Consider the following 26,272-nt stretch of genomic DNA (forward strand, 5'->3'; position numbering starts at 1 on the left):
AAACTTTTTTTTTTTTTTTTTTTTTTTTTTTTTTTTGCAGTACGCAGGCCTCTCACTGTTGTGGACTCTCCCGTTGTGGAGCACAGACTCCGGACACGCAGGCTCAGCGGCCATGGCTCATGGGCCCAGCCGCTCTGTGGCATGTGTTATTTTCCCGGACCGGGGCACGAACCCGTGTCCCCTGCATCGGTAGGTGGACTCTCAATCACTGTGCCACCAGGGAAGCCCTGTCTTATTCTTTGCAGTCACATTGCCCACTATAGTATCCATAGGCTCAGTAAATATTTCTTAAATAAATGAATAAACCCACTAGGCTAAGCTTCTATACTGCTAAATATCTGACTGGCCCACTCCATTATCATATAAAGTTAGGCAGAGTAATCTCTAACTAAAACCACATTCTTACTTTCTTTGTGAGTGAGTATATAAGTGGACATTAAAATCTGTACTGCATTTTTTTTTCAAATCGCATATCATTAATCCCAAAGAAATCCAGAAGTTCAAAGCTACAGTGAAAATTAAAACATTAATGGCATAAGGAAAATAATACTAGAAAAAAGCACCCAGTAACCTCAGACTCAGAATAAGAAATGAAACAATACTTCAATACTACAGAAGGAATATAACTTGCCATTTTGATTCAACAAAAAAAAGAGTAATTTTGATTTTCTTTGAAACAATACATGTAACTTCTCTGGATTATACATCTCATAATGTAAAGAACATCTTTTCCCCTCAGCATGTTTAATGTTGAAATGTCTGCTTTTTAAAATCAGTTACTTAACAGGTAGTTTTACAAAAATTCTGGTATGGAAGAAAGTGGCTTCTGAGTAAGACCTGACTGACTCAAATGTTAGCAAATGCCTAAAACTTGGGAAAACTGCTTAACTTCATGGAGTGTGAATTTCCTAATTTGTAAAATGTGATTAATATCTACCTCATGCAAGATAAGTGATATATGAATAGTAAATGCATTATAAATATTAATTATAGTATCTCCAAATCCCCTTGACAGGAACTACTCTCTTTTTTATTATAGTCGATTTACAATATTATGTTAGTTTCAGGTGTACAACATAGTAATTCAATATTTTTATAGATAGTACTCCATGTAAAGTTACTATAAAATAACAGCTATATTTCCCTGTATTGGACAATATATCTTTGTTTCTTATTTATATTATACCTGGTAGTTTGTATCTCTTAATCTCAAACCCCTATCTTGACCCTCCCCCCTGCCCTCTCCCCACTGGTAACCAACAGTGGTAACCATTAGTTTGTTTCCTTTATCTGGGTCCGTTTCTGTTTTCTTATATACATTCATTTGTTTTCTTTTTTAGATTCCACATATAAGTGATAACATACAGTTTTCTTCTTTCTCTGTCTGACTTATTTCACTAAGCATAATACTCTCTAGGTCTATCCATGTTGTTGCAAATGGCATAATTTCGTTCCTTTTTTTATGGCTGAGTAATATTCCACTGTATATATATTCAAAAAGAGTTGATACACCATCAACACATTATAACCTAAATAATTAAGCATAAAAATACATTCAAGTTTTCTCCTCTTATCCCCAATGAATGACATGGTGCTTTAACTCATAACCTTTATTACCTTTCCAGTCTTCAATTGGAGTAATCAGTCCATCTTAACTTCACTCTCCTGTTCTCATAAACTTCATGCTGGCATACACCTTTCTAATGAGTTTCCACTTTACGGACTAGAATAGCAGCTGCTTCTTATCCTCATCACCTTCCATGAAACCAATCAGAATCATAGTCAGTATAGACACATGGTTGAAGGATGATGGAATGAAAAAAAGGTGAGGAATCTCCTCTGGCAGGAATATACATAATTATATAGAGTTGCTATTAGGGTAACTATTTAAATTAAATATTAAATAATTATTCAATATTAATATTAATTTAAATATTTAAAGTTTAATAATTGTCCAAGCAATTCATGGTTAGAATGTTAGGATGAATGATTCCTTCTTTCCTAAAGAGAAGGCTTTCAATAATTCTTCAGGTCTCACTTCAGAGAAGTTTTTCCTAACCACTTTATATAAAGCAAACTCTCCCAATTCCTCTCTAGGTACCCTACATTTACCACTTTCATGGCCTTTATCACCATCTCTTCTCTTCACATTCCCTCACTGGAATATAAGCTTTATGAGGGCTGGGATCTAGTATCTCTATTGCTCTATGCCAAGCACACAGTAAACTTTCAGTGTGTTTAATTCCTGAATAATGGAAACGCTGAGGAAGAAGAACAGACAAGTGAAGACATTTCCCACATTCCAATTTGGTAATATGGACCCTCTATCCATACATTGAATAGGATATGTTAATGACATTATTTTCATTATATCATACATCAATCTAGTCTGTAGGATAGTTTTGCAGACTGTTTTGAATATAGGGCCTGCCATGTTGTGTATCTGAGGCTTAATGAATGATTTTGATGAGGAAGAAGGAAAGTTCATATCCCAAAAGACATTCAATTCTATTCTTGTAAATGCATATACGCATTTAAAAACTCCTGCTACAGTTTTGTTTTTAGTAATTAAAATGATTATCATATATTAATGACTCTATTACATATCATACTCTGCTTTCTTTTTACCCTAGTTAGATCTTCATGGTAACCTTGCAAGGTAAGAATTATCATCTGATAAAGACTGATGAAGAAAACTGAGGGTCAGAGAGGTTAAGTAACTTAACTTGTCCATGGTCCACAACTTGTAAAAGAAAGTAACATTCAAATTTAGGTCTGTCTATCTGACTCCAAAAGTCACAATTATCCCGCAGGGCGAAGTAGCCTGCCTTTGTTCTAACAGACTTAATTTCACAAAACTCCTACTTCTCTACATGTTGCCAAGTTTAGGATATGGAATGTAGATCCATATTCCCAAACTATATGTGGTGGTACATGTGGGCAAGTCATTCAGTCTCTGGGTTCATAGAACCATAGTACAGATGCATCTGAGACTATTCTTCCAGGAACAGACATACTTTAAATTCCTATGTATTGATACAGAAAGGCAAAAGGAGAGAGCCTGATTCCTTGATATAATATTTTTCCATGTAGAGGAAACTACCAAGTCTTATTTGGCTTGATTTTTACAAATTCTCTCTCTGGCCCTTAGGAAGCTTTAGTCAACAGTCTTAACAGATGTAGAAAGGGATGGGACATTCCAACACGAAGAATGTAACCATTAGTATCTGCCATGAATAGGAAGACTACTAATTGTTAAACAGCATACTTTAAATAAATGACGTGTGAATAAACTCCAATACAAGACATCAGAATGTCCTCTGTAGCCTGGAAACCACATTCCCTGGGCTACAAGGGTGCTGAATTTGGAACTGCTACTCCAAGTCTCAAGAATGTTCCAAGTGCTGTCTGATATGATTGTGGCCAAGGCACTATAGAAGAAAAGATTTGCTGGGAAAACTTTTCGACTTCTTCCCTGGTGTATGCAGGGCTTTATAGAAACACAGTGTAATGGAGTGAGCACTAAACTTCCAAGGACACTGGGGCAAGCAGTTCCAAATAATTAAGTTACAAAATGGCAACCAGAATCACCAGGGATTCTGTAAGCCTGGAAGACTGTGCAGCCAGAAAGCATCATGATGCCATATGTTAGAGCTCCTTACTTCTGTACTGGCTGCCTTTGTTCATGCACAATTAAGGCTGTGCAAGTTGGTGTGTGCTACATCATAAGATGGAGGACCAACATCACCGTACAAGCCTGTTCAGAAACCTAACAAATGCCAGGTCAAGGGGCTGCTGGAAGAAAGCACACTCCCTTTACTATAGTGTCTGTGCAGCTTTCAACCTCATGCTGTTTTCTCATTCTTTTTTGGAATGCAAAGGAAAGAAATCAGGTGAAATTGCAGGCTGAGCTAGCTGCAAGGAAGCTGAGGACTGAGGTGGAGAGCGGAGTATTCACTCACACAGAAACCCTTGGGTGTCCTTTTACAACATGCTGCCAAACTGTGTGTGGAAAGCTACCAAGAGTTCAGCATCTGCAGGTCCAGTTTGTGCCCCTATTGTATAAACTCTCCTTCTTGCATTCATATCAGTAAATGTAGCTTGGACTTTTTCTTAAAGAATTTTAAGCTAATAATAAATGACCTTGGGATCGTTAAAAAAAATTCTCAGAGATCTCTATACCTACCCTTAAGTACTGGCACTCTGGTATTCAAATACGTTGTGCCAAAGACTTTCCCCTCATCATAAATTTTCATTTACAAGGCCATGGCAACAGTCCTAATGAAGATTAATTACTGCAGTACATTCCATAAAATCTGCCCAGTTCCCTTCTGATGGTGAGGGCTATTGCATATAGAAATGGAACTGAAAATGTATCATGTCCTTAATGTCTCTTTTCTAGCTGCTCGGTACTAGAAACGGATCTGTAAAAACAATTTAGTCAAAGAAAAGATTGACTGGCTCAGCATTCATTACAAACATAACTGCAAGAGCAGATGATATCCTCTTTGATCAGAATTCTAATAATCCGAAAAGGTTGGGGACTGTGAGAAGGCAACAGTACACAAGGGACTGCAATCACACTATTGATCCATGTACGTGTTTCCTTCTAAAAAACACAAACATCATTTGGGATGGGGAAAAAGTTCTGGCTCCCCCAATCTCTATTTTTTTGGTTTATAAGCCCACTTAAGAATCTGATGAAAATTCGTGACACTTTTTCCAGATAAAGGCACGGGAGTGTCTGCTACATGCACACCCAAACCATCATTTTGCATACAATTTCAAGATGTTTGAGATTCCCCTAAAGTTCATCCATAGAGTTCAGGTTAAGAACTTCTCCTCTGCAGTAATTTAGAAGACACATGATTTCTCTTCTCCCAGATTAAAAAAAATATTTAAACACTCATACAAGTTGGGTTTATGTTACGGATTTTTCTTGCTACTAATCTGTATGTAAAATATTTCTGCTCCCCAAAAGCACAACAGCTTTTCTCCTCAAACTACTTTCACTGATTAGTTTTTAATATTCAAGATCATCACCTACCCAATCATGTCCCCAGTGTTCTAGCTATCTGGCAAAATTAAGTTTTACAGTTTAGACTAACTCTTCATTAGTCCTTCAAATGATTTCAAGAGAAAGAAAACCCAATGTTCAACAAAGTTATCCATTAAAGAATTACTTATAATAGCAAAAACAAAAGAAAACAAAACCAAACAACTAAGCATGAGTATGACCTAAAATTCTAAAAGAGGAATGGATAAAGAAATTATGACATAACTAAATAACATAATATAGTCATTAGGTATTAATGCATTCTACATGAAGCAATGTGAAGTAAAAAAAAAAAGGGCGGTGTCATTCTCAAGGATGGTCCTGAAAAGTATCATTTTCAACAGTCTTTTCGGTGAAAGCAAAGTCAACATGCACCATAATCAGGGCAGCAGCCAAGAGAACCCTACTAGATGTTTCATGTACTAGGTGAACCTACTAGGTGGTTCACCTTGGCCTCATAGCATCCTGAGCCATTCATCCATCTTCTTAGAGATCCTAGTATTTCTGAAACATGACAAACCCACCACTGTCACTGAGTGACAGTTATTCAATGGGTGGCTAAATGACAGAGGGGTAGAAAGCACAGGGCAAAACCTGAGACTGCAAGTAAGGTCAAGCTGAGAGCTTCCTAAACCTCAAATTTCTCAAAATGTGTTTTCCCCATCCCAACCCTCACCCCAGAAAATAATGCCTTCCTTCCTCAATAGGTAGCAACCTTTCCCCTAAGAGTCCCAAGACAAATAATACTGCCTTCCCACTCCTCTCCCACCTTCCCCACTCCCCCCTCCCTGCTACCCCAACAATCTGCCTTGGAAGTTTGTCCATTCATGCTTCACATCACACAGGATATGCTTTTGTTTTGTTTTAGGGCAATGGCAAAAGGGAGAAAGACAAAAGGAACACAATTTAAAGAAAGTCAAGTAAATTAACTCTTCTTGTTATTCACAATTCATGTTAAGTGCTGATAAAAGCTTTATGAACTTTGATAGGTCATGAACTTTGTATTTCACAAAGAAGAAGAGGTGATTGAGATTTACTCTTGAAAGCTGCTAGGCATATTGGAATCAGAGATAATCTCCTGAAGTTAAAAAAAAATAAAAGGAAAGAATGGCAGGCACACAATAAAGTCAATATATCACTGACCTGAGCCAACTTCTTTCCGTATCTACCACCCACAACTAGATTCACCAATGAACACTGGTTCAAGTAAGTGAAAACTATACCCAATCCTATTTAACAATCACCTAGACTCTGAGTAAAAAAAATCCCCTTAAAAAATCATCCCCTATATTTAGTGCCAACTATGCCACCAATTAATATAAAATACATAATGTATCATACTCAGCCCCAACCAAAACCAGTTAAGAAAGGAAAATGCTTTCTGGGAATTTTCCTTCCCCCCAAATTTATCTTTAATGCATACATATTTCTTTTCCAGGTGAAAAGCCTTCCATGTATTACAAAGCTGACTGTAAAGTCATAGAAGAGTAGTTGCTGGGCAAAATTTACTGAAGAGTTGTCACAGAACACTAGGAGAAACCATACAGATTAAAGTGGTTCATCTCCTTCATGTAAGAGATACATGATACATGGGCAAGTTCACTCAAAAACAGAAAACTAGTATAAAACAGATTTTTAAAACAAAACAAAACCCCCAAACAAATGGAAAACCAGACAAAAATCCTTGATCAGCCTTTTGATTCAGAGCTGTGTCAGGCTAGGCAAAAAGAACAGCTAATTATATTAGATGTGAAAATTTACCCCGTACAGGAAAAGGTACCAATCCATATAGAGCTTTTCATGTCTAAATTATGCCAACAGTCTCAGTACAAATTACATGTGAGTGGTCTTATACCACCTAGAATAACCTATCAAATACCCCACCATATAACAATTCTTTATAAAGCAATCTTACTCAGAGACCGTGTTCTGTGAAGAAAAGATTGATATAACTCAGTAACAGTCTAACCACAACCTTTTTCTTTCCCTTTTTTGCTTGAAAAAGGTTAAGATGATAAATATTAAAAACTTAATTTGACTGGATAATGAATATCTGGAACATCCAGTTGCTTCTTTTTCATCATATTCAATACTTCGCAAATTTTCACATCATTAGCAATTCACATGAAGATGGCCATAATCCAAACATAATGAATGCTACTAGATATACAAAAATTAATCTTAGATTACATGTTCAGGACCAAATCTCTCTCAGCTTGTGAGGCACAGCTAAAAGGAACACTTTTATTGAAAGAAGAGTTTAACTGGAATATGGTTAGACACTTGTCTCACTTCAAAGGCCATATTCTTTAGAAGGGCAATTTACCCTTCTCCCTGCTCTCTTACAACTTAAACTTACTTCAGGTTTAGCTTAGCCATCACTCCCTTCAGGAAGCTGTTTCTGGTTTGCCAAGCCCAAGTGTTAGGCCCATCACTTACGTGCTCATCCATCCCTCTCCCCATCACCTCCCCGAGTGCACAAATCACAGTACTTAACCACCATGTTGTTTTGTAATTGCTTGTTTATCCATCTGTAACCTCCACTGAACTAAAAGTTCTGTGAAAGCAGGAAAGGTATTTTTCTTGCTTAATGTTTTATCCTCTGTACCTGCACTATGCCTGGCACAGGATAGGTACTAAAAAAATTCTTAGTTGAAAGAATGGATGGAGGAAATGTGACAAGAAGCCAGAGACTACAGATCAAGTAGATATTTTTTAACTCTTAAATAATCAGAATGTGATTTAAATAATGCAGAAAGTTGCTTCTCCAGCTCTTGGCATCACATATAGAAGCTAGTCAAATATGTTTATTGTGAAAGCAGTATAACTCTACTATATGGACTATTTGGGAGATTAAGAAATGAAAAATCACTTATGAGCACAAAGATAATTACATGCAATATTCGAGGTCTTATGTCCTCAAAAGGTATGAAAGTCTATATCAAAACTCACTGGAGACAAGAACACACGATTCTGTGTAGTTCCCTGCAGACCAATGAATTCTCTGATGTCACAAAGTCCACTGCAACAAAGAGCTAGGTTTCCTACTAAATTTTCTGTCTATTTTAATAACAATAATAATAACAACAAATCCCAATATCTTGTATTAACTCTACCTATGTTAGTTCCGTAGAAGGAATCAGAAATGAAAACCACAGAGTAAAACACAGCATGGACCAATTTGTAAGATGGAAGAAGATGAGAAAAGAAAGCAGAGAGCATCAAAGCAAGCTCTCCCTTCTATACCTACTTTCAAAAATAGCGCACAAAAGCTTAGAGCTTCCAATGGAATTCAGGCATCTGCTGCTGACTAACCAGCTAACATTCCTTCTGTACGATGGGTAGATTACCCACTCCCCTTATTTCATAGCTCTGTTTCTAAGGATAAATGGAGCTATTAATGGCAGCATTCTTAAAGTTCCTTAAAAGGAACTCAGGGTCATATAATTTTCATTGTCCCTGGGACCATATTATAAGCAAGGTATCTCTTTTTGTCATGCTAACTTAAAGAAGTTGGATCTTATATATGAGAACCTCTTGAATCTCAGTGTTAGAGATGACAATTCTGATAATTCTACAGAGGGTTAAGGAGGGTTTAAATTCCACTGTGGCTATATACTGAGCTGAGGAGGAGGACAGAGGTACAAACTCTTTAAAATCCTATCAGACCTCCCTGAGGAGGAATTACTGACCCCAAGTTCAGTCGTTCTCCACTAAATCTGGCTATCCTTTGCCTATTTCCTACTGACTAAGTGTCTTTCCATGTAGAGAGACAAATGTGTTAACTGTGCTGAATATCTACGGGTGTCACCAAAGTGAAGGAAAAAGAGACATAGAAAGGAAACGTTCAAAGAAATTAGCTCATACTAGTTAGTTTGGGACTAATAGCCACTTTCTAATTGGCATAACCAGTCCCATACAAACTCATATCTGAAAATGCTAAATTAATATCCAGAGAATAACCTACTGGCAGAGTGAGGATGACCAAGAGGCTGGAACACTAGCTGTCCTACAATTATTGAGCAGAAGCCAGAAACAGTGCACCAAATAAAACCTGTGAACAAGCCAGGAGGATCCTCTAAAGCTAACATCACAAAATCTTAGCATTCGGTCATGTCCATGAGAGGCAAAGAAAAAAAGATGTAGCAGAACTGGAACAATATAGGAAGATAGAATTGGCGCTATTATTATACACAGCAGAAGTAATTACTACAGTCAAAATTCTAGTGTACATGAATTTACTTGTGAATGCCTCTTCTTATCCAAAACAATGTGGTTTTAGTTTACATATATCTTTATTCATTGCCACTGAGGTAATTTCAAGAGAGAAGGGAAAATTAGAGTATAAATAGAAATTTCACATGTAGACTATTACTTGTAACTTACCCTAAATCCTACCTTCTAGTCCAGGAATGGAAAACAGGTTTTATCTTGTGTACCAATCCCGATTGATTGATGGACCCTGTTTGAGAAGGACTGCTAGGACTAAATGGAAAGGAATACAGACAAAGCCTATCCTGGTTGAGGGATGGGGCAATTAAGCACTAGTAATACATTCTGCCATCCTGGGTCTAGTCCATTGGTTCTCAATTGTGAGAGATTTTGCTCCCCAAAGGATACCTGGCAATGTCTGAAGATACTTCTGGTTATCCCAACTGGGGAGGTGCTAGTGGTAGAGGATGATGCTAAACAGTCTACAACCACCTCAAACTCTCCAGAACAAAAAATCATCTGGGCCAGAATGCCAATAATGCTGAGGTAGGGCAACCATGGTCCAGTCAAATCTATCCTATGGTTAGTCCACGGATCAGGTCTTCAGCCAAATAACATTAAATTTGTCTTGAGGTAGTTTTCCTGAGCTACCTCTCCTAATGCCATAATAATTCCAACTTGTCTGGAGTATTAGAACCAGAGGTTCAATTTGATTCAGGGAGATCACACTGACCTGTCCCTAACTTGTATTGTGATCACAGACAAATGATTTTATCCCTCGAAGCTGTGGCTTTTTCATCTATAAGAGGAGGGGGTTGGACTAGATAATCACTGTGCTCATACAAAGACAAAACTGCTAGGAAGCCCCTAAATGTACTAAAGGAATAAAGTCCTTGTTGATATTCTTTTCAACAACAAGATAATTTTTCTTCAGCCTAAGACAAGTTTATCAATTCCTTTCAATCTCTGCTAATATAGTTATCAGTTATGCCTTAACTTAAAACTATTTTAATTTTCATGTAATGCTTAAATATTTCCCATCTGAATGCTTGTCACTGAGTTAAGATGCTTTGGCATCTCTCAAGGTATTACTACCATCTTGTGCATCACCATTACACTACCGGAACTTGGATTCTTCCAGTTCTCCAACCATCTATTCTGTCATCTCTGGTATCATTTAAGCTATTAGGACCAATTATATAGTTGCTTATCATTATGCTTCTCTCTTTACTCTATAAATCTCCTTCATAAATCTATTAATCAACACAAGTATTTTAGGGCCTTTTTCTGTGCCTATGACATTAATGCTGGGGAGATGAGTAAAGGCTGGAGCTGAAAGTATTGGTATAAAAAGACATATTTTCTAGCTACAAAGCATTTACAAGCTCATTAAGAGGATGAAACGTGAAACTATTTGAGAACAAGTCATATTAACTACGTGGTAGTAGGGAAATGTCACTATGAGGGTAAGAGATGCCAAAAGAATGAAATGAAATGTCTGCTGTACATAGATTAAGGATGACCCAGAAACTATCATGAAAAATGTTAGACAAAAATCCTTATGAATCAGATACAGAAAGATTGCTGACATCTTACCAGTGATTTCAAAGGTTGGCTCTATGTTTTAAAGGTATGTTAGACAGATGTGGAAAATATGGCCAAATAACAAACTGTAAGAACCAATTAAAGTTCCCTTCAGAAAGTAAAATTACACAGAGCATTTAGAAGTTAATGATATAAAGTTATACGTGTTAAGTTAGATCACATCTATCAAAATGGAGATCCCATAAACTACTCTGAAACAGGGACATTTATATAAGAATAAAAAGGGCAACAAACAACCATACTGACAGCTCATCAAGGTCTGGACATGTCTGAAGTAGAATATGCATATTTACTCTTAGAGGTCAATTTCTAAAGATTAGAATTATGCCCTGGACCTAAATTATTTAACCCTTATCATTTAAATATTTTTCTAAATCCTAATAAATTATTTTCACCTGTGGTGCTTCTTGTGGTAGTAAATCTATTATGTCCATTACCTAGTTGTCCAATAGCAAATGTCTCAAGTTTCTGGCATCACATGGGAAGACTGCATTTTGGATAAGTCATTTTCACTATTATAAAATAATACTATGTTTAAATGAGCACAATATTAAAATAAAGAGTAACTCTGAAATGATCTCTCTATAGCATTTTTCTCTTAAGGGGATAATCTTTTTGAGACCTTTTTATAATGCTCTTAGTTAAAACTGGATTATAGCTCTCTGTGGCCTATTTTTTCAACTCCAAACTTTTCAGACTAGCAACTTTAGGGGTTCCAACAAGCTTCCTCTCCCTTTCAACCATATTAACTTCATCCATCATTAGTACCTCCCCCTTGTGCCTAAATAGGCTCATTGATTTAGTTCAGTCATGAACCATGCAGTTCAATATTCTCAACTTTTAAATCAACAGAATCTCAATTTAATCTAATACATAGTACTCTGAAAACAAGTGCTCAGCAAGTCATTCAATTCATTACATTTCATCTATTTTGGGCATGGCAGCAAGTAAGTTCACATTAAAATGAACAGATTCTAAATTGAGAGAATTTGTCAAAGGCTGTTTATGTACGAGTTTTCCATTATTTTATGTGTTTCTTACTTAATTTTACATCAAAGAATGTGAAAGTATAACTGCCCTTTTAAAAAAATTCAGAAATAATTTTTAACAACAATCTCAACAGTGAATCAAAATAAAATCTTACCTCTGTTTGCACTAAATATACCCTAGTGCATCAAATACTTAAGCATAAAAGATTCAGAAAGAGAGAGACAAGAAGAGAATAGACCAAGAAAAAGATACAACTCTCATATCACCCATATATCTGTTAACAGGAATTAACAGAAACAGTAGAAGGGCCCCTAAAATGACGAGAAGAGCATGAGATGTTTGTCTCCACACATCTTTTGGAGTTATTAAAAGGAGAAGACCCATATTCTTAATGCCACCAATGGTAGAAACATACCTAATTTTGTTTTCCATATCTTCATTATCTGATTCTTCGGAGCTTCTGTACTTATCTGGATCTGGAAGTGTGCTTGGATCAAATCCATCATTATCATCATCACTCCAATCCAGAAAGGCTTCTTCTTCAACTTTAGCCTAAGAAAAGGCAAGGGAAATTGTCGTTTAAAAAAACAGCTCATAAATAATCAGGTCTTATTTCTAGCCCCAAATAAATATCCCTAACTGAGATCCTCAAGTTAGAAGCCTTTTATTCTGGCAAAAGCCTCTATGTGACTTTCAGAACCATAATCATTTGCACTGAGAAAGAAAACCCATGTCATTTCAAAAGTAAAACAAAATATGGTTCAAAAAGTAAATCACTATTAAGTCCCTTAAACACAATATGGGACAAATTTGACAGTTTAATTACTTCCATGTAACTCAACTATCAAAGAAATAAAGTGTAAAATAAATTTGTTTTAGTGCTCTTGTCCACTACGCAAGTTTCAAAACTACCAAAAATATTAGGTAAAAATGTAAGAGGCCAGACAAGAGAGTACAGAAATATCTGTCTGATAATTTTTTGACCGCGATAAATCTTAAAACAACAATCAGATCTGTATTAGCTCATTAATAGTGAAGGGCCTTCTAAATTCGAATTAAGTACAAAGTCACTAAGAACAATTAAAAAATAAGATAGAATACCAAGATACAGAAAGTTGGGAACTATCCAGTTTCATGCAAGTAGGTAGCTATTTAGGCTTTTTTACTTTTGTTTTGTGAGAACAAAGTAATGCAATGTTAAAATAAATTTACTACACATTTATGTAATGAACATCCCTTATAACAAGTTTATTTCTGGCAGATTGGTTTTGTCACCTGGTAGATAAGAAATACAAACAAACATTGTCACACGCATTTAACAGATTATAAGCAGTAAGCAGGACTAAAAAACAATTCTGGATGAATTTCTCTTAGTTTCCCACTTTTTAATTCTTTTTCACACCATATAAGACAAACTTCAATGATTCTTTGATTTCAAATGATTAGTGCTGTTTCCCAGAAACTGAATAACAACTCAGCATAGCATAGCAATTGACTGTGCAGCCCTCTACTGAAGTCTGCTTACATTCTTTGTACAGCTCTCCCTTGATAACCTCTAAACATGGCCAAAGAAGGAAGAAGTAAAGAAAATAAGGATTAGTCACTACTGCAAAAGTCCTTTATTGCTTTCTTGGTAAAATTCCCTGCTAAAAATAAAAGGTCTGGAAACAAATATCAGAAGGGAAGAAGAAAAGGCTGCCATCAGAGGCAGTAAGCAGTACAACTCAACAGCATACTACTATACGGTCCATTTGAAAATAATCAAGGATGTCAACAAAAATTGAATGTCATCATATACTGAAGAACACTAATCTCCCAAGCTACAAGGTATTTCCAATTTTCCAGTCTGGTGCTCTCAAAGGAATCTGTTATCTAAAGGTGGAGCCAGAGAATTACCAAAGTAATTCTCAAGCTTTTTTGGTCCCGGCACCTATACATTTAAATATATAAAGGACTCCAAAGAGCTCCTGTTAAGGTGGATTATATCTATTGCCATTTAATGTATTAGAAGTTGAAACTTAGAATTTTTAAAAATTCATTAATTTAAAAGTAATAATAAACACTACATTATTATATATTAACATATATGGTAACATAAATAGTGTTTTTATGAAAATAGCAACTATTTCCAAAATAAAAGGGCTCTGTTTTACATTTTTACAAATTTCTTTAATGTCTGGCTCAGAAGAAGATAACTTGATGCTCATATCTGCTTCTGCATTCAATATATTGTTCTGGTTGAAACATACGAAGAAAATCCAGTCTCTCAGAGATAGGTAGTTGGAAAAGGGAAAAGTAATTTACCAGCCTTTTTAGAGAAGTGCAGTTACTCTCCTTTGATACTACAATAAACACTGATGAGTGGAAGTTTCTTAAAAAGTAGTTACAATGTGGAATCTGAAGCCATTATCAATAAACTTTCTGTACTCTGTTACATTAAAATCCATTGGTCTACTTTGCACTTTGAATGGATCTTTTACCAGTGAATGATTTCACAACACTGTGCACCAGTCATGTGGAAAATACTGGTTCACTAAATTATGCATATCTTCTTTATATGGATCTTCAAATATTAACACATTTCATTATACAATATTTTTTAAAATCATATTTCTTAATATCATGGTCAATAATATTTTAAATGTCTTTCAAAGTATTGGGAAGCTACTGGTGGATATAAGTTTTCTAAAATTCTAATTTTTTCTTAGAAGCTTGAATTTTTTCATCAGTGAGAAATAATTTCAGTTTTTTCTTTGAAGTGTAGCAATAAGTGTTGTTTTCCTCTGGCTGATTTCAAAATTTTCTCTTTATCATATAGCAGTTAGACTATGATGTGCCTAAGAATGGTTTTCTTTGTATTTGTCTTTCTTGGGGCTCTGCAAGCTTCTTGGATCTATCAATGCTTTTCAGTAAATTTGGGAAGTCTCTGGCTATGATTTCTTCAAATATTTTTATGCCTCTTTCTTACCATTCCTTCCATGATTGCAAGAACATGTATAATGGACTACTTCACAGTTCTCTTAGTTTTGTTCATTTTTCTGCAATCTTTTTTCTTTCTGTTCTTTGCACAGGGTTATTTCTACTGGGTCCTCGGGTTTGCTGTTGCTTTCTTCTGACAATTCCAAACTGTTTTTCAGCCTGCCTGGCAAAAATTTTACAGTAATTGTGCTTTCAGGCAGGTCTAATACCACATTTGTTTTTGTCTTGTTTAAATATAGTTTCCATTGCTCTGGGGAGGCTACCTATCTGTTTATTTACATACCGATATTTTCCTTTAATTCTTTTAACATACTTAAAATAGCTACATTGAAATCTATGATAAATTCAAATCTGGGCTAACAAGAGTTTCTATTGACTACTTTTTCTTGGCCATGGATCACAATTTCCTGCTTCACTACATGTTTCATATTTTTGTAGAAAACTAGATACTTTAGATAATATATTACAGAAAAACTTAATTCTGTTAGGTTTTTCTGAGGATTATTAGATTTCTATTCTAATAGACAATTACCTTGCCTGGATTCAAACTGCAAATTCTCTCTAACCCATGGTACTCAGCTACTTATATCTCATCTCTGTTTTGTTCTTATGACTTCCAACTGCTTTTGTTTAGCCTGGTTTCCTATGAGTCTTCCCTCAGCCTGTGAAATGTGACACTCAGCCAAGGATTTAGGCAGAGTTGGGCTCCCCTCTCTGTGATTTCCTTGCTTCTTGGGTTTTCCCCTAATCTCCAGTTGCTCTGTTGGCTCTGAGATCTGTACTCTGATATGTCAAGCAGAATACTTGAATTAATTGTATTTTAACACCTAGAATCATTTAATATGCTCCTTTAACATTTACTATAAAGCAAGTAGCCTTCACAAAATAAGTACAATACAAAATAAATTAGAAAGGGAGTTAGTATAAACACCTTAACTCAATATTCCACTGTACATGTTTATCTATTTGAAGGAAAATACAAATTCAAAATGATGAAAACTTACTTTTAAATGGATAAAACATTATCTGGATTTGTATTACTATGACTTTCTTGTAATTGACAACATTCAGGTCTTGGCTATTTCCTGATCTGTAAGATGATCCCACTGTTGATGCCATACCATATTGTCTGTGCTGCATTATACTCCTCAATTCATGACAATGACAAACAAATTTAAGTTGGCAATCACTCCTTTCAGAAACACAATTTCAACCTACTAAAACGGTAGAGATGATGGAGAAAGACATTTTCATATTGAGCTTTTTTGTCTTTTAGTTCATTCTTTGAAGGGTTAGAAACATATAACTATAAAAATGTACAATATCTGTATTAAAAAGTACAATGTGCCTCTATTAATGCCTTTAATCTATTAAAAAATTTAAAAAACACTATCACCTACAATAAACACAAAGCATAAATAAAAATCACCAAGTAAAGAGGGTATTGCCATAATGAAAACATTCTGGAGAAAAGTACTGAGTTTATCGTTCTGGCAAGGTCTAGGTTAGAAGTATGCTCTTTCTAGTTAGGTAAGGTGGTAAAGAAAATGGACATTGGACATTTTAGCTGCTCTGTCTCTCTCTATCCTTGTGATTTCATGAACCATTTAAAAGCTAATTATAAATATGGCACCATCCTCACTTTTATCTCTTTCTGGACTCATTTTCATGAGGGACAGCACAAATACTATGAGGTACCTATCACCTTCCAAATACTACCTGTCACCTTCCAAATGATTGTGACATATCAGTGTGTTAGAACATCATGGCTGGAAACTCACTGCTCTAAGTAAAAGGGAACCATTTAAGTATTTTAGCAGAAGACTGAACTTGTATCTTACAGATGCTGCACCCTGGCAGCAATGGGAAGGGTCGTTGGAGGGTATAAGATTTGAAGGTAGGATATCAGTTTAAAAACTACAATAATCCAGATGAGGAAAGGGATTCAATGAAGGAAGTGGCAGTGGAGATGGAAGTGGGGAACAGGTATGAGAGATGTCAAGGAGGGAGAACCAACTAGACTCTGTGGACTACATGGGTATATGGTACATTTCAGAGAATCATTATGTTCATAAGCATAGTTGTACATGATAAACGTGGTCTAAGAAAGTTTAATAAGTATTATGAAGATGCTTTACAAAAATGCCTTCCTTCAATAAGTTTTTATTAAGGAGACATGTGACAGACATACTACGAGGTACTGGGGATATAGCAGTGAATAAGACAGAGTCCCTGCCCTGATGATAAAATGAACTGTTCTAGGATAGTTATCCACATAAGCACTAAAATGAAAGCCATGTTCTTCTATTTCTGCAGAGCAGTCACTAACAAATGAAGCGACTCCACTAACCCTGCTAAATGCTTAACATCTGGCAGAATGCAGCCTTCAATTTATGGATCCTGGCTGTCAACATGCCTCTTTCTCTTCAGGTACTTCCAGATTGGAAGATGAAACCACTCCTCCCTCACTGACTAATCATTCTCTCATTTTTCTCTACCCTCCCAGCCCTATGGTCACACCCGCACTCATGTCTTAAGGCTCTGAGAAATTAAAAAAAAAAAAGTAGTTCATACACACTAAGAGATCAGGGTCACCTCTATGAACTGGCTGTTCCTGAAATACAGTTTCAGAACCTCTGAGAAAAATATTTCACCTAAAATAGGAATACTTTTCCTAAAATACACAATTGGAAGACTCAGTTATTAAGTAGGGCAGATGAAAATATCCAAAAAAGAAATGTAACCCAGCTAGCTTTTATTTTGCTTTCAGTTTTGATGATGAGAAGAAATACAGATGAGAAGTAGCATTCTTCTACAACAAATTTATGAAGTGCTCTCACATACATTATCTTACTTCATCTTCAAACTCTATGAAGTAGGAAGAAAAAGAATTATTGTTCCCATTTTCAAAATTGAGAAAATGTGAGTCAGATGACTAAATAGCTTAACAAGGTCACACAAATATGTACATATGCTAGGTCTTCTACATCATCCTGAATCTCAACTTTCACCATTAAAGCTTTGAATTTGCTACTTGTACAATTATTTCTTCAGAATCAATAATATTTTATAAGCTTCATAAAACATATGGGGGTGCTTTCTGTGTCACCTTGTATGTGACCATCCCCACTTTCATGACCTTTGCTCCCAAGCCTCTCTTCTCTGTTGTGTGGAATACTGTACCACCTTCCTAATGCGTCTCCCTGCAACCATTCTTCTTCTGATCACTCCAATTCTCTGTGTTGTCATTAGAATTTTTTAAAATAAGTTTCAAATCTGATCATGTCTATCACCTGCTTACAAGCTTTGAAGCCACACTTTCAAGATTCTGGAACAAGTCAAGCCCCTTCCCACCTCAGAGTCTGCATTACTGCTACTTCTCTACTGGAATCTTCTTCTACTTCCTTTTGCCTGGTTTGTAGTGTTTTCTGATACCAAACATGTGGTTTCTCTTCAACACTAAGTCTTCAAAGTCAAATGAGTGTCTATCAATTCAATTTAATTCCGACACTATGCAGAGTTAGCACAGACCCCAGGGGTAAAGGGCTCAGTCCCACAAGACTCCATACTTCAGATGCCAGCTGCAAAATGCAGTCACCAAGCTACTTGCCATTCTACCTGGCTGACTACAAATTCAGGGATTCTCACGACCCCCTCCTCAGGTTTGATAATTCTCTAGAACTCAGGAAAGTGCTTTACTTATGATTACCAGTTTATTTATTTAAAGGGTATAACTTAGGAACAGCCAGATGGAAGAGATGCACAGGATGAGGTATGCAGTGGGGATGGGGTGCAGAGTTTCCATGTCTTCTACAGGAGGGTCACCTTCCCAGCACATCAACACATTCACCAATCTGGAAGGTCTCAGAATCTTGTTGTTAAAGAGTTCTTATAACTCAATTTCCAGGCCCAACCTCCTCCCAGGAAGGGGGATGGGGCTAATCACACGCTTAGTCTTTCTGGTGACCAGTCCCCACCCTGAAGCTATCTAGACATCCCACCCTGAGTCACCTCATTAGCATAAATTCAACTGTGTTGAACAGGGGCTTCTTATGAACAATGAAACACTTCCATCACTCAGGAAATTCCATGGGTTAAAACCTCTGACTTCATTGTCAGAAACCAGGGACAAAGACGAAATATGTATTCTTATTATACCAAACCTGGTTAACTTCAAGTAATCACGTCTCAGATTAAACATTTCTAAACATCACTCCCTTAGTAAAACATCCTGTAGATTTCTCTTCAGTGCTATACCTAGAGTGAATTCATTTTTGTTTAATGTCTGCATCCTTTCCTAGGCAGTAAGTTTCATGAAAGTAGAGGCCAGGTCCTGTTATCATTACTGAAATAGATTTCTAGGGCTAAGATGGAGCTGCTCCTGCCTGGGGTGCCACATCAGCAAACCAAAACTTAGACAACTTCCGTGTCCCTATAAATGTCCACTTGACCAGAAATGCTGTATGTCCTGTCAGCAAATCCCCAAAAGCCAACTCTGGGTCTTCTCACTCCAAACAAGGTTGATTAATGTGGCCCCAATCAATCAGATATCTTCAATTTTTCTCTTCTTTGTTCTTTATTCTTTATCCTATAAAAGCCTCCTGCCTTCTGCCCCATTTTGCAGTTCTCCAAAAGGAAACTGTCCACTTCATGAAATGTTAAAGTTTGTATCACCTAAATTATCTTCTTTAAACATTTTTTAACATTGCTCACTACTGTAGTCATAAAGCACAGAGCAGGTTCTCAAATATTTGATAAATAGATATTTAATGTGAAAATATTAAAGTGGAATACAATACTATGAAATATTTATTATTTATTAAATACTGAGTATAAAAAATAAAAAATATGTAAGTACTTATTATTGATAAGGGTTTAACACTAGAAATCCGATCACATGAAATTTAGATCTGATCATAAGATTTTTATTAATAACTGTCAACCACTTAATTTCCATCTCAGATTTCTCAAGTATAAAATTTACAGTATTTAGGTTTAAGGAAGCTTGTAAAGATTTTAATTAATTGCAGATGCTTTGAAAATATGCAATCAGCACCTTAATGGGAAAACAAATGAGTAGTCAGTAAAGAAAAATGAAATGTGCAATACGCCTATAAAATAACAAATAAGTTATGTTTAAAATTCCCTCTAGAGAATCATGCAAGAAAACTTCCTTCATGTAAGAGTCTGTATACACACTGAGGGTTTACACATACACAAAGAATCTAGTTATTTCTATACATATGGACTTATGTATGATCAAATTCATGACCATTACATGAATTTGAATTTCATTCAAAAAATATAGAAACCTCAAGCACTCCCTTCAAGTTGAATTAATAATCATTTGCTGAGTGCTTAGTATATTTAGCCCATAATGAGTATGCAAAAATGAATGAGTTAGGGTCTTACTTCTGAGAAGTTTAAAACTTTAGAATATTGTATAAAATTCCTCTGGTAGACAGGCAACAGAATATAACTTGTATACCTCATTTTTTCTCTAAAAGAGGTATAAACATGTGCTTAAATATGCTTCTACACATGCTATATTTCCCTTATCTCTTTTTCTTTCTGAGAGCATTCACAACTACAGCAAAAGCAAAAACAAGAATGAAATTCTAATGTTAAAATTGAATGAGCACAGGCTTCCCTGCTGGCGCAGTGGTTGAGAGTCCGCCTGCCGATGCAGGGGACACGGGTTCGTGCCCCGGTCCGGGAAGATCCCACATGCCGCGGAGCGGCTGGGCCCGTGAGCCATGGCCGCTGAGCCTGCGCGTCCGGAAGCACAAAATGTCTCAATAAGAAGTGTAACTTGGACTTCTCTGGCAGTCCAGTGGTTTAGGCTTCACCTTCCAATGAAGGGCATGCAGGTTTGATCCCTGGTCGGGGAGCTAAGATCCCACATGGCTTGCAGCCAAAAAACCAAAAACATAAAACAGAAGCAATGCTGTAACAAATTCAATAAAGACTTTTAAAATGGTCCACATCAAAAAAAACAAACAAACAAAAAAAACACCGATTAAGCAAACTCTATAAATCAGGGGTCCCCAACCCCTGGTTGGTGGACTGGTGGTGGTCCGTGGCCTGTTAGGAACTAGGCTGCACAGCAGGAGGTGAGCAGTGGGAGAGCAAGGAAAGCTTCATTGGCCACTCCCCGTTGCTCGCATTACCGGCTGAACCATTCCCTCCCCTACCCCGTGGAAAAACTGTCTTCCGTGAAACCGGTCCCTGGTGCCAAAAAGGTTGGGGACCGCTGCTATAAATTACAACATTAACTAAATAAATGATTCTTAAAAAGAAAAAAAAAAGGGTAACACTCTTGAAGCTGTATTAAAATTAAAAACAAAGCTATATAACTCCAGAACATATCTGAGAAATGGAGAGGAGGGCTGATGTGAAGTGAAGGAGAATAGATTATTTCCTTGTACTATACAGAAAGTAAAGGATCATCCCTTAGTGCCACAGTAAATTTTGTTAGGCCAAAGACCTTAAATGTTTATAAAGTAAAAGGGAATGAGACAATTTCAACCACTCTACTAAGGAGTAGAGGTGGAAGCCACATTGCATGTAATGGATTAAGGAGTGAATGGGCATTCTTGCTGGTCAGTCAGTGTTTGTTAGTGAGGAAATCAATTCAGTCTAAATATAGAGAATTATCTTTATTGCCTTTCTGCTTACCATATAGCATTCATAGAAATAAGCTTTAAGAATTGTATTTAAATTTTAGTTATTTAATTCCACTTAGGATTTTTTAAAAATTTATTATTTTATTTTATTTATTTTTGGCTGTGGTGGGTCTTCGTTGCTGCACGCAGGCTTTCTCTAGTTGTGGCGAGCGGGGACTACTCCTCACTGCGGTGCGTGGGCTCTGTGGTGGCTTCTCTTGTTGCGGAGCACGGGCTCTAGGCACGTGGGCTTCCGTAGTTGTGGTTCGCAGGCTCTAGAGCGCAGGCTCAGTAGTTGTGGCGCACGGGCTTCATTGCTCTGCGGCATGTGGGAACTTCCCGGACCAGGGCTCGAACCCGTGTCCCCTGCATTGGCCGGCGGATTCTTAACCACTGCGCCACCAGGGAAGGCCCCACTTCGGATTTTTAAAAAGGACCCTCCCCATATTGTATGAATTAAAAGCAGAATGTCAACTTTGACACCTCAAAATTTCACAAGGAGGGAAAATTCCAAAATTCATGATAAACTATTTCTGATCCTGACAAAGAATATAAAGACTGTGAAGAAAAGAAAATTTTACAGAAAAATGAGGTATTCAAAATACATTCCGTTCTCACTAATAAAGCTTCAAAACAACTTTCTAAGAAAGCACTGGGAAGATAAAAAAATTCTGATTGCTATATACAGCCAACCATTTTCCATAGTTAAAGAGAGACTGATTTCTGAGATTTACCCAAGCTATAAATCCCAGGTACAAACTTACAGAAGAAATTATTGAAAATGTTTTTTATGAGTTATGAGCACAAAAAGATTAATGTTATTATTAAATGTGCCTGCTGAAAATGAGCATCTACCTACTAAGGTAAATGTGCAGAACAGTAAACCCAAGAGCAGCTGACAGAGCTGAGAAATTACTGTTCCTCCACCATAATGCTAAATTGTAATAGCCTGATTTCCCCTTCACTTTTTAATAATAATGTTATCATACTAATTAAAATATTTTTGAATATTTTCAGTTTATTTCTGTCTCCTAGAAATTTATTCCATAATGGTGACGTTTGGGTTTAGCTGAATACTGATTTAGTGATATGATACAACGGGGCTAATAAAACAATGCATAGAAAAACAACTCAATGATGGCATCTAACACTCTGGAGAGTGTATTACAAGCACTCTTACACCTCTTAAAACAGAGCCAATTAACTGTTCAAGCGTTAGTAAATTGGTCCCAGTATGCACTCTTTTTAATTACCCAGGTCAAAGCTTGCCTCTGTCAATCAGAGGATATATTCCAAACCTCGCTAAACAGAAACTACAAATTACTTAAAATTCCATCTTTTTCTTATTTTGAAATTGACCAAAACAGTCATGATCTGAATTGTAGGCCAGAGCATAAATGCCAACTACAAATCCAAAATTCTACAAAGTTTCTATATAGGATAAGAAATTTCCACTTAAAAAAAAAAAAAAAGGAAGACAGCAATCATTCAATATTCTTTACAGCAGTAAACAAAAGTCTTTTCTTCTTCAAAAATGGAAATGAGTTATAAATTGCTCCCAAGTTCCCTTAAAATTCCACAATCACTACTTAATTGAAAAGTCACATAGTTGTCCTTTATTGGAAGTTTTATTTCTTTTAATGACAAAGTATTTTACAGAAGAGTATGCCTAAATGAGCAAAACACCATTTTCCAAAATGTTCTACATTTTGAATCCTATTAACTTTTGTTATTTCCCCCATGACACTTTGGCAACCAAAGAATTGAGTTTTCATTTAAAAAAACTAATAAACCACTGCTAAGATAAGTAGATCTGTCGGAGATAAATCTACTCCAGTAGTCTTAAGTTTTTACTCCATTTCAAGCTTCTATTTTCAAATTTAGTTGAAATGAATTACACATTAAAACTAGAAAAATCATGATCTGCAGCACATAATAAACAATGGCTTACAATCATGAAAAGATTAACTCTCATTTAAGTTGTTTAAATACATTTTTAAAAGTTTACAAAAGAATATCTTAAGTGCCTTATATTATAGAAAGACTGAACTACCATCAATTTCTTACATCTTTGCCACCTTCACCTTAAAGGCAATAAAAATATACTATGAAATTTCAAGTTCACTTACTATTTCCTAATTCTTACTCTTCCTATCTATAAAACTTCTCAACACCAACCTAGTACCTCCTCTGCTAAAACATGACATGTGTAGTCACAGTGTATTATTATCCTCATGCTCTCACAAATTTTCTTTAACTAAGAAATCAACTAGCTCATGATTTTAATAGCCAAATTAAAATCCAAAATTAAAGTTCACTTGTGCAGTGAAAACTTTCAAATGCTGAAATTCTCTATTCTATTTCCTTACAGTTTGCCACACAGTCATTTATAAGTGAGTTTGAATAGAGGCACAATTAAGATAATCAATTTTCCATTCAGCAAGGCAAAAGCAAAGAAAATGTTTTGTTTACAAAGGAGAAACATTCTTTGAGGAAATCACATCTAACTTATCCACTACATAAATCTGCATGAAATTTCTTACCTTCTATTACTTTCCCTCTTTGCAAAAAAACAGCCAATCTTGCACATCAATCTCTTTAATATTCTATTTAGCAATCAATGCTTCCCTGGTAAGAAACTAACAAAAAGCAATTTTTGTATATCATTTCAGATGCTGGGCTAAGATTAAATCACCTATCCATATATAATTATTTATAGATAGAGCTGAAACTACAATCTCTAGTGACCATATATCTGAAAGACAGTTTGCTTTGTGCAGCTTTCCAAAAGAATAAGGTAGGCAAATAAGCTGCTAAGAAAAAAAAAAGAAAACACAAACATTTTGGTGCATTTTCTAAAGGTTTAAGCAGTATAACTGGAAAGCCCATTATTTAAAGATTAAATTTTAAAGATAAAAATAATATCTAGAAGACAAATGTTTAATGAATGAACAAACGAATCAATGAATGAAAATTATATTAAAATTTCACAGTTTACAGATAAGGAAATAGGATTAGATAATTTAAATATAGTCAGTGGTAGAGCTAGAACCCAAACCTTTGGGTTACAATACAAAATTAACCTAAAATCTTTCCAAAAAAGATAATTTAAACAAGTATCTCCCACCTTCATCCATAATCTGAACTACCAAGTCAGTGATGTTAAAAATAATCTTCAAATCAGCATAAATCCTAAACAATCACTATACAAGAAGCATTATACAAATTTATGAACTCTCATGTGCACTTTGTCTTTTCCTTCCTTTCTTCAGCAAGTATTTATAGATTATTTACATAAGCCAGTTTAGTGAAAGAAAGACTTCTAAATTGTAAAGCATCTGCTCATAGAGTTACTTTATTTGTGTGCACACACATATACAAAGGGAATCTAAAAGAACAGAGAAGATTTCACAGAATAGATTCAAAATAGTCTTGAGAATGAGTCAGAATTTATAGGACAAAGGGAAAGAGAGAGGGGCACGAAACAACAGGGGGGTTTCAGGACCATGAAGGATGGGACAACAGTGGGTGCCAAAGCTAGAAAAGTAGACAAGGGCCAGCTTGGGAAGGGCCTTGAACGTATGCCAAGGAAATCTTGACTTAATTCTATGGGCCCAACACTATTAACATTTTTTAAAATAGGATTTTTTTTTAAACCATTAAAAAAAAATGCCTAGATTCCTCCATCCTCATTTCCCCCCATAATGATAGTAATTGTTATTTTTGAGAATGTATGCAATGACCAAAATTACTATAAATTGAGACCCTTTTAAAATGTATATTTTTACTAATGCTAATAGCAACTATATGCATGTTCAAATTAGTAGTTCATATGTATGTGAATTATTCAGTTCAGGGTTTTTAATTGAGGTTTTTTTTTTTAAAATGCTGGCTGCACAGGCATTACTACAGGATGATGCAAATGAAGGTGATATCAACAGATGAGGTTAAAAACATAAAATTTCTTTAAAGGCAAAGGATATGTAACCACATCTGTCCTGACTACTACAGAAAGCACCAGATGAGGCAGCATACTCCCAGATACAGATGCAGGCTTCCCAGGCCTCCAAAGGTCTGTCTGGAGACATGCAGAAGATACTGGTAATATCTGAACAGATTGCAGATACTGCCAGGTATGAGAACCTCATCTTTGCTAATTTTACAGGGTTTTTTTTTTTTTTTTTTGCGTTACGCGGGCCTCTCACTGTTGTGGCCTCTTCCGCCGTGGAGCACAGGCCCCAGACGCGCAGGCTCAGCAGCGCAGGTTCAGCAGCCATGGCTCACGGGCCCAGCCGCTCCGCGGCATGCGGGATCCTCCCAGACCGGGGCACGAACCCGTGTCCCCTGCATTGGCAGGTGAACTCCCAACCACTGCACCACCAGGGAAGCCCTTCAGGGGGTTTTATATCATCCTCGTAACTCTTCACCTCTCTGCCCCATACCCTCCCTTAAAATGTTCCAGAAATTTCTGGCTCCATACCTGCTGTTCACCAAATTCAAGTAATTAGTAACATAATCTTGGGCATAAATTACTGCAACACTGGGTGATTAGAATTGTATAGTTGTAGAAGGCTTTAGTACACAGGTTTTGGGGCCAATCTGAGTTTCATTCCAGAGCCACAGTATGAAGTATAAGGTCAGGAGTAATGACATTATGAAGGGAACTGATTTCCAATTGTGCTTTGAGGTAAGAAAGTTCAGAATTGTAACACTTTTCTTCAAAGTCTACTTTTCCTCTGGAGAGTGGTTAAACTATCCACACAGC

General features: G+C 36.1%; 1 protein-coding gene across 1 annotated transcript in view; it reads right to left on the reverse strand.

Annotated features, from left to right (window-relative positions):
• DDX10 (DEAD-box helicase 10) overlaps positions 1–26,272 on the reverse strand; it is a 281,032-nt gene that overhangs the window by 24,698 nt on the left and 230,062 nt on the right. Inside the window, exon 17 of the mRNA XM_024766407.1 lies at positions 12,279–12,415. Within this exon, the coding sequence (XP_024622175.1) occupies positions 12,279–12,415 (137 nt within the window). The remainder of the gene's footprint in view (positions 1–12,278; positions 12,416–26,272) is intronic.

Source organism: Neophocaena asiaeorientalis, unplaced genomic scaffold (assembly GCF_003031525.2).
Source record: "Neophocaena asiaeorientalis asiaeorientalis breed wild unplaced genomic scaffold, Neophocaena_asiaeorientalis_V1.1 scaffold623, whole genome shotgun sequence".
NCBI classification, from domain to species: Eukaryota; Metazoa; Chordata; class Mammalia; order Artiodactyla; family Phocoenidae; genus Neophocaena; species Neophocaena asiaeorientalis.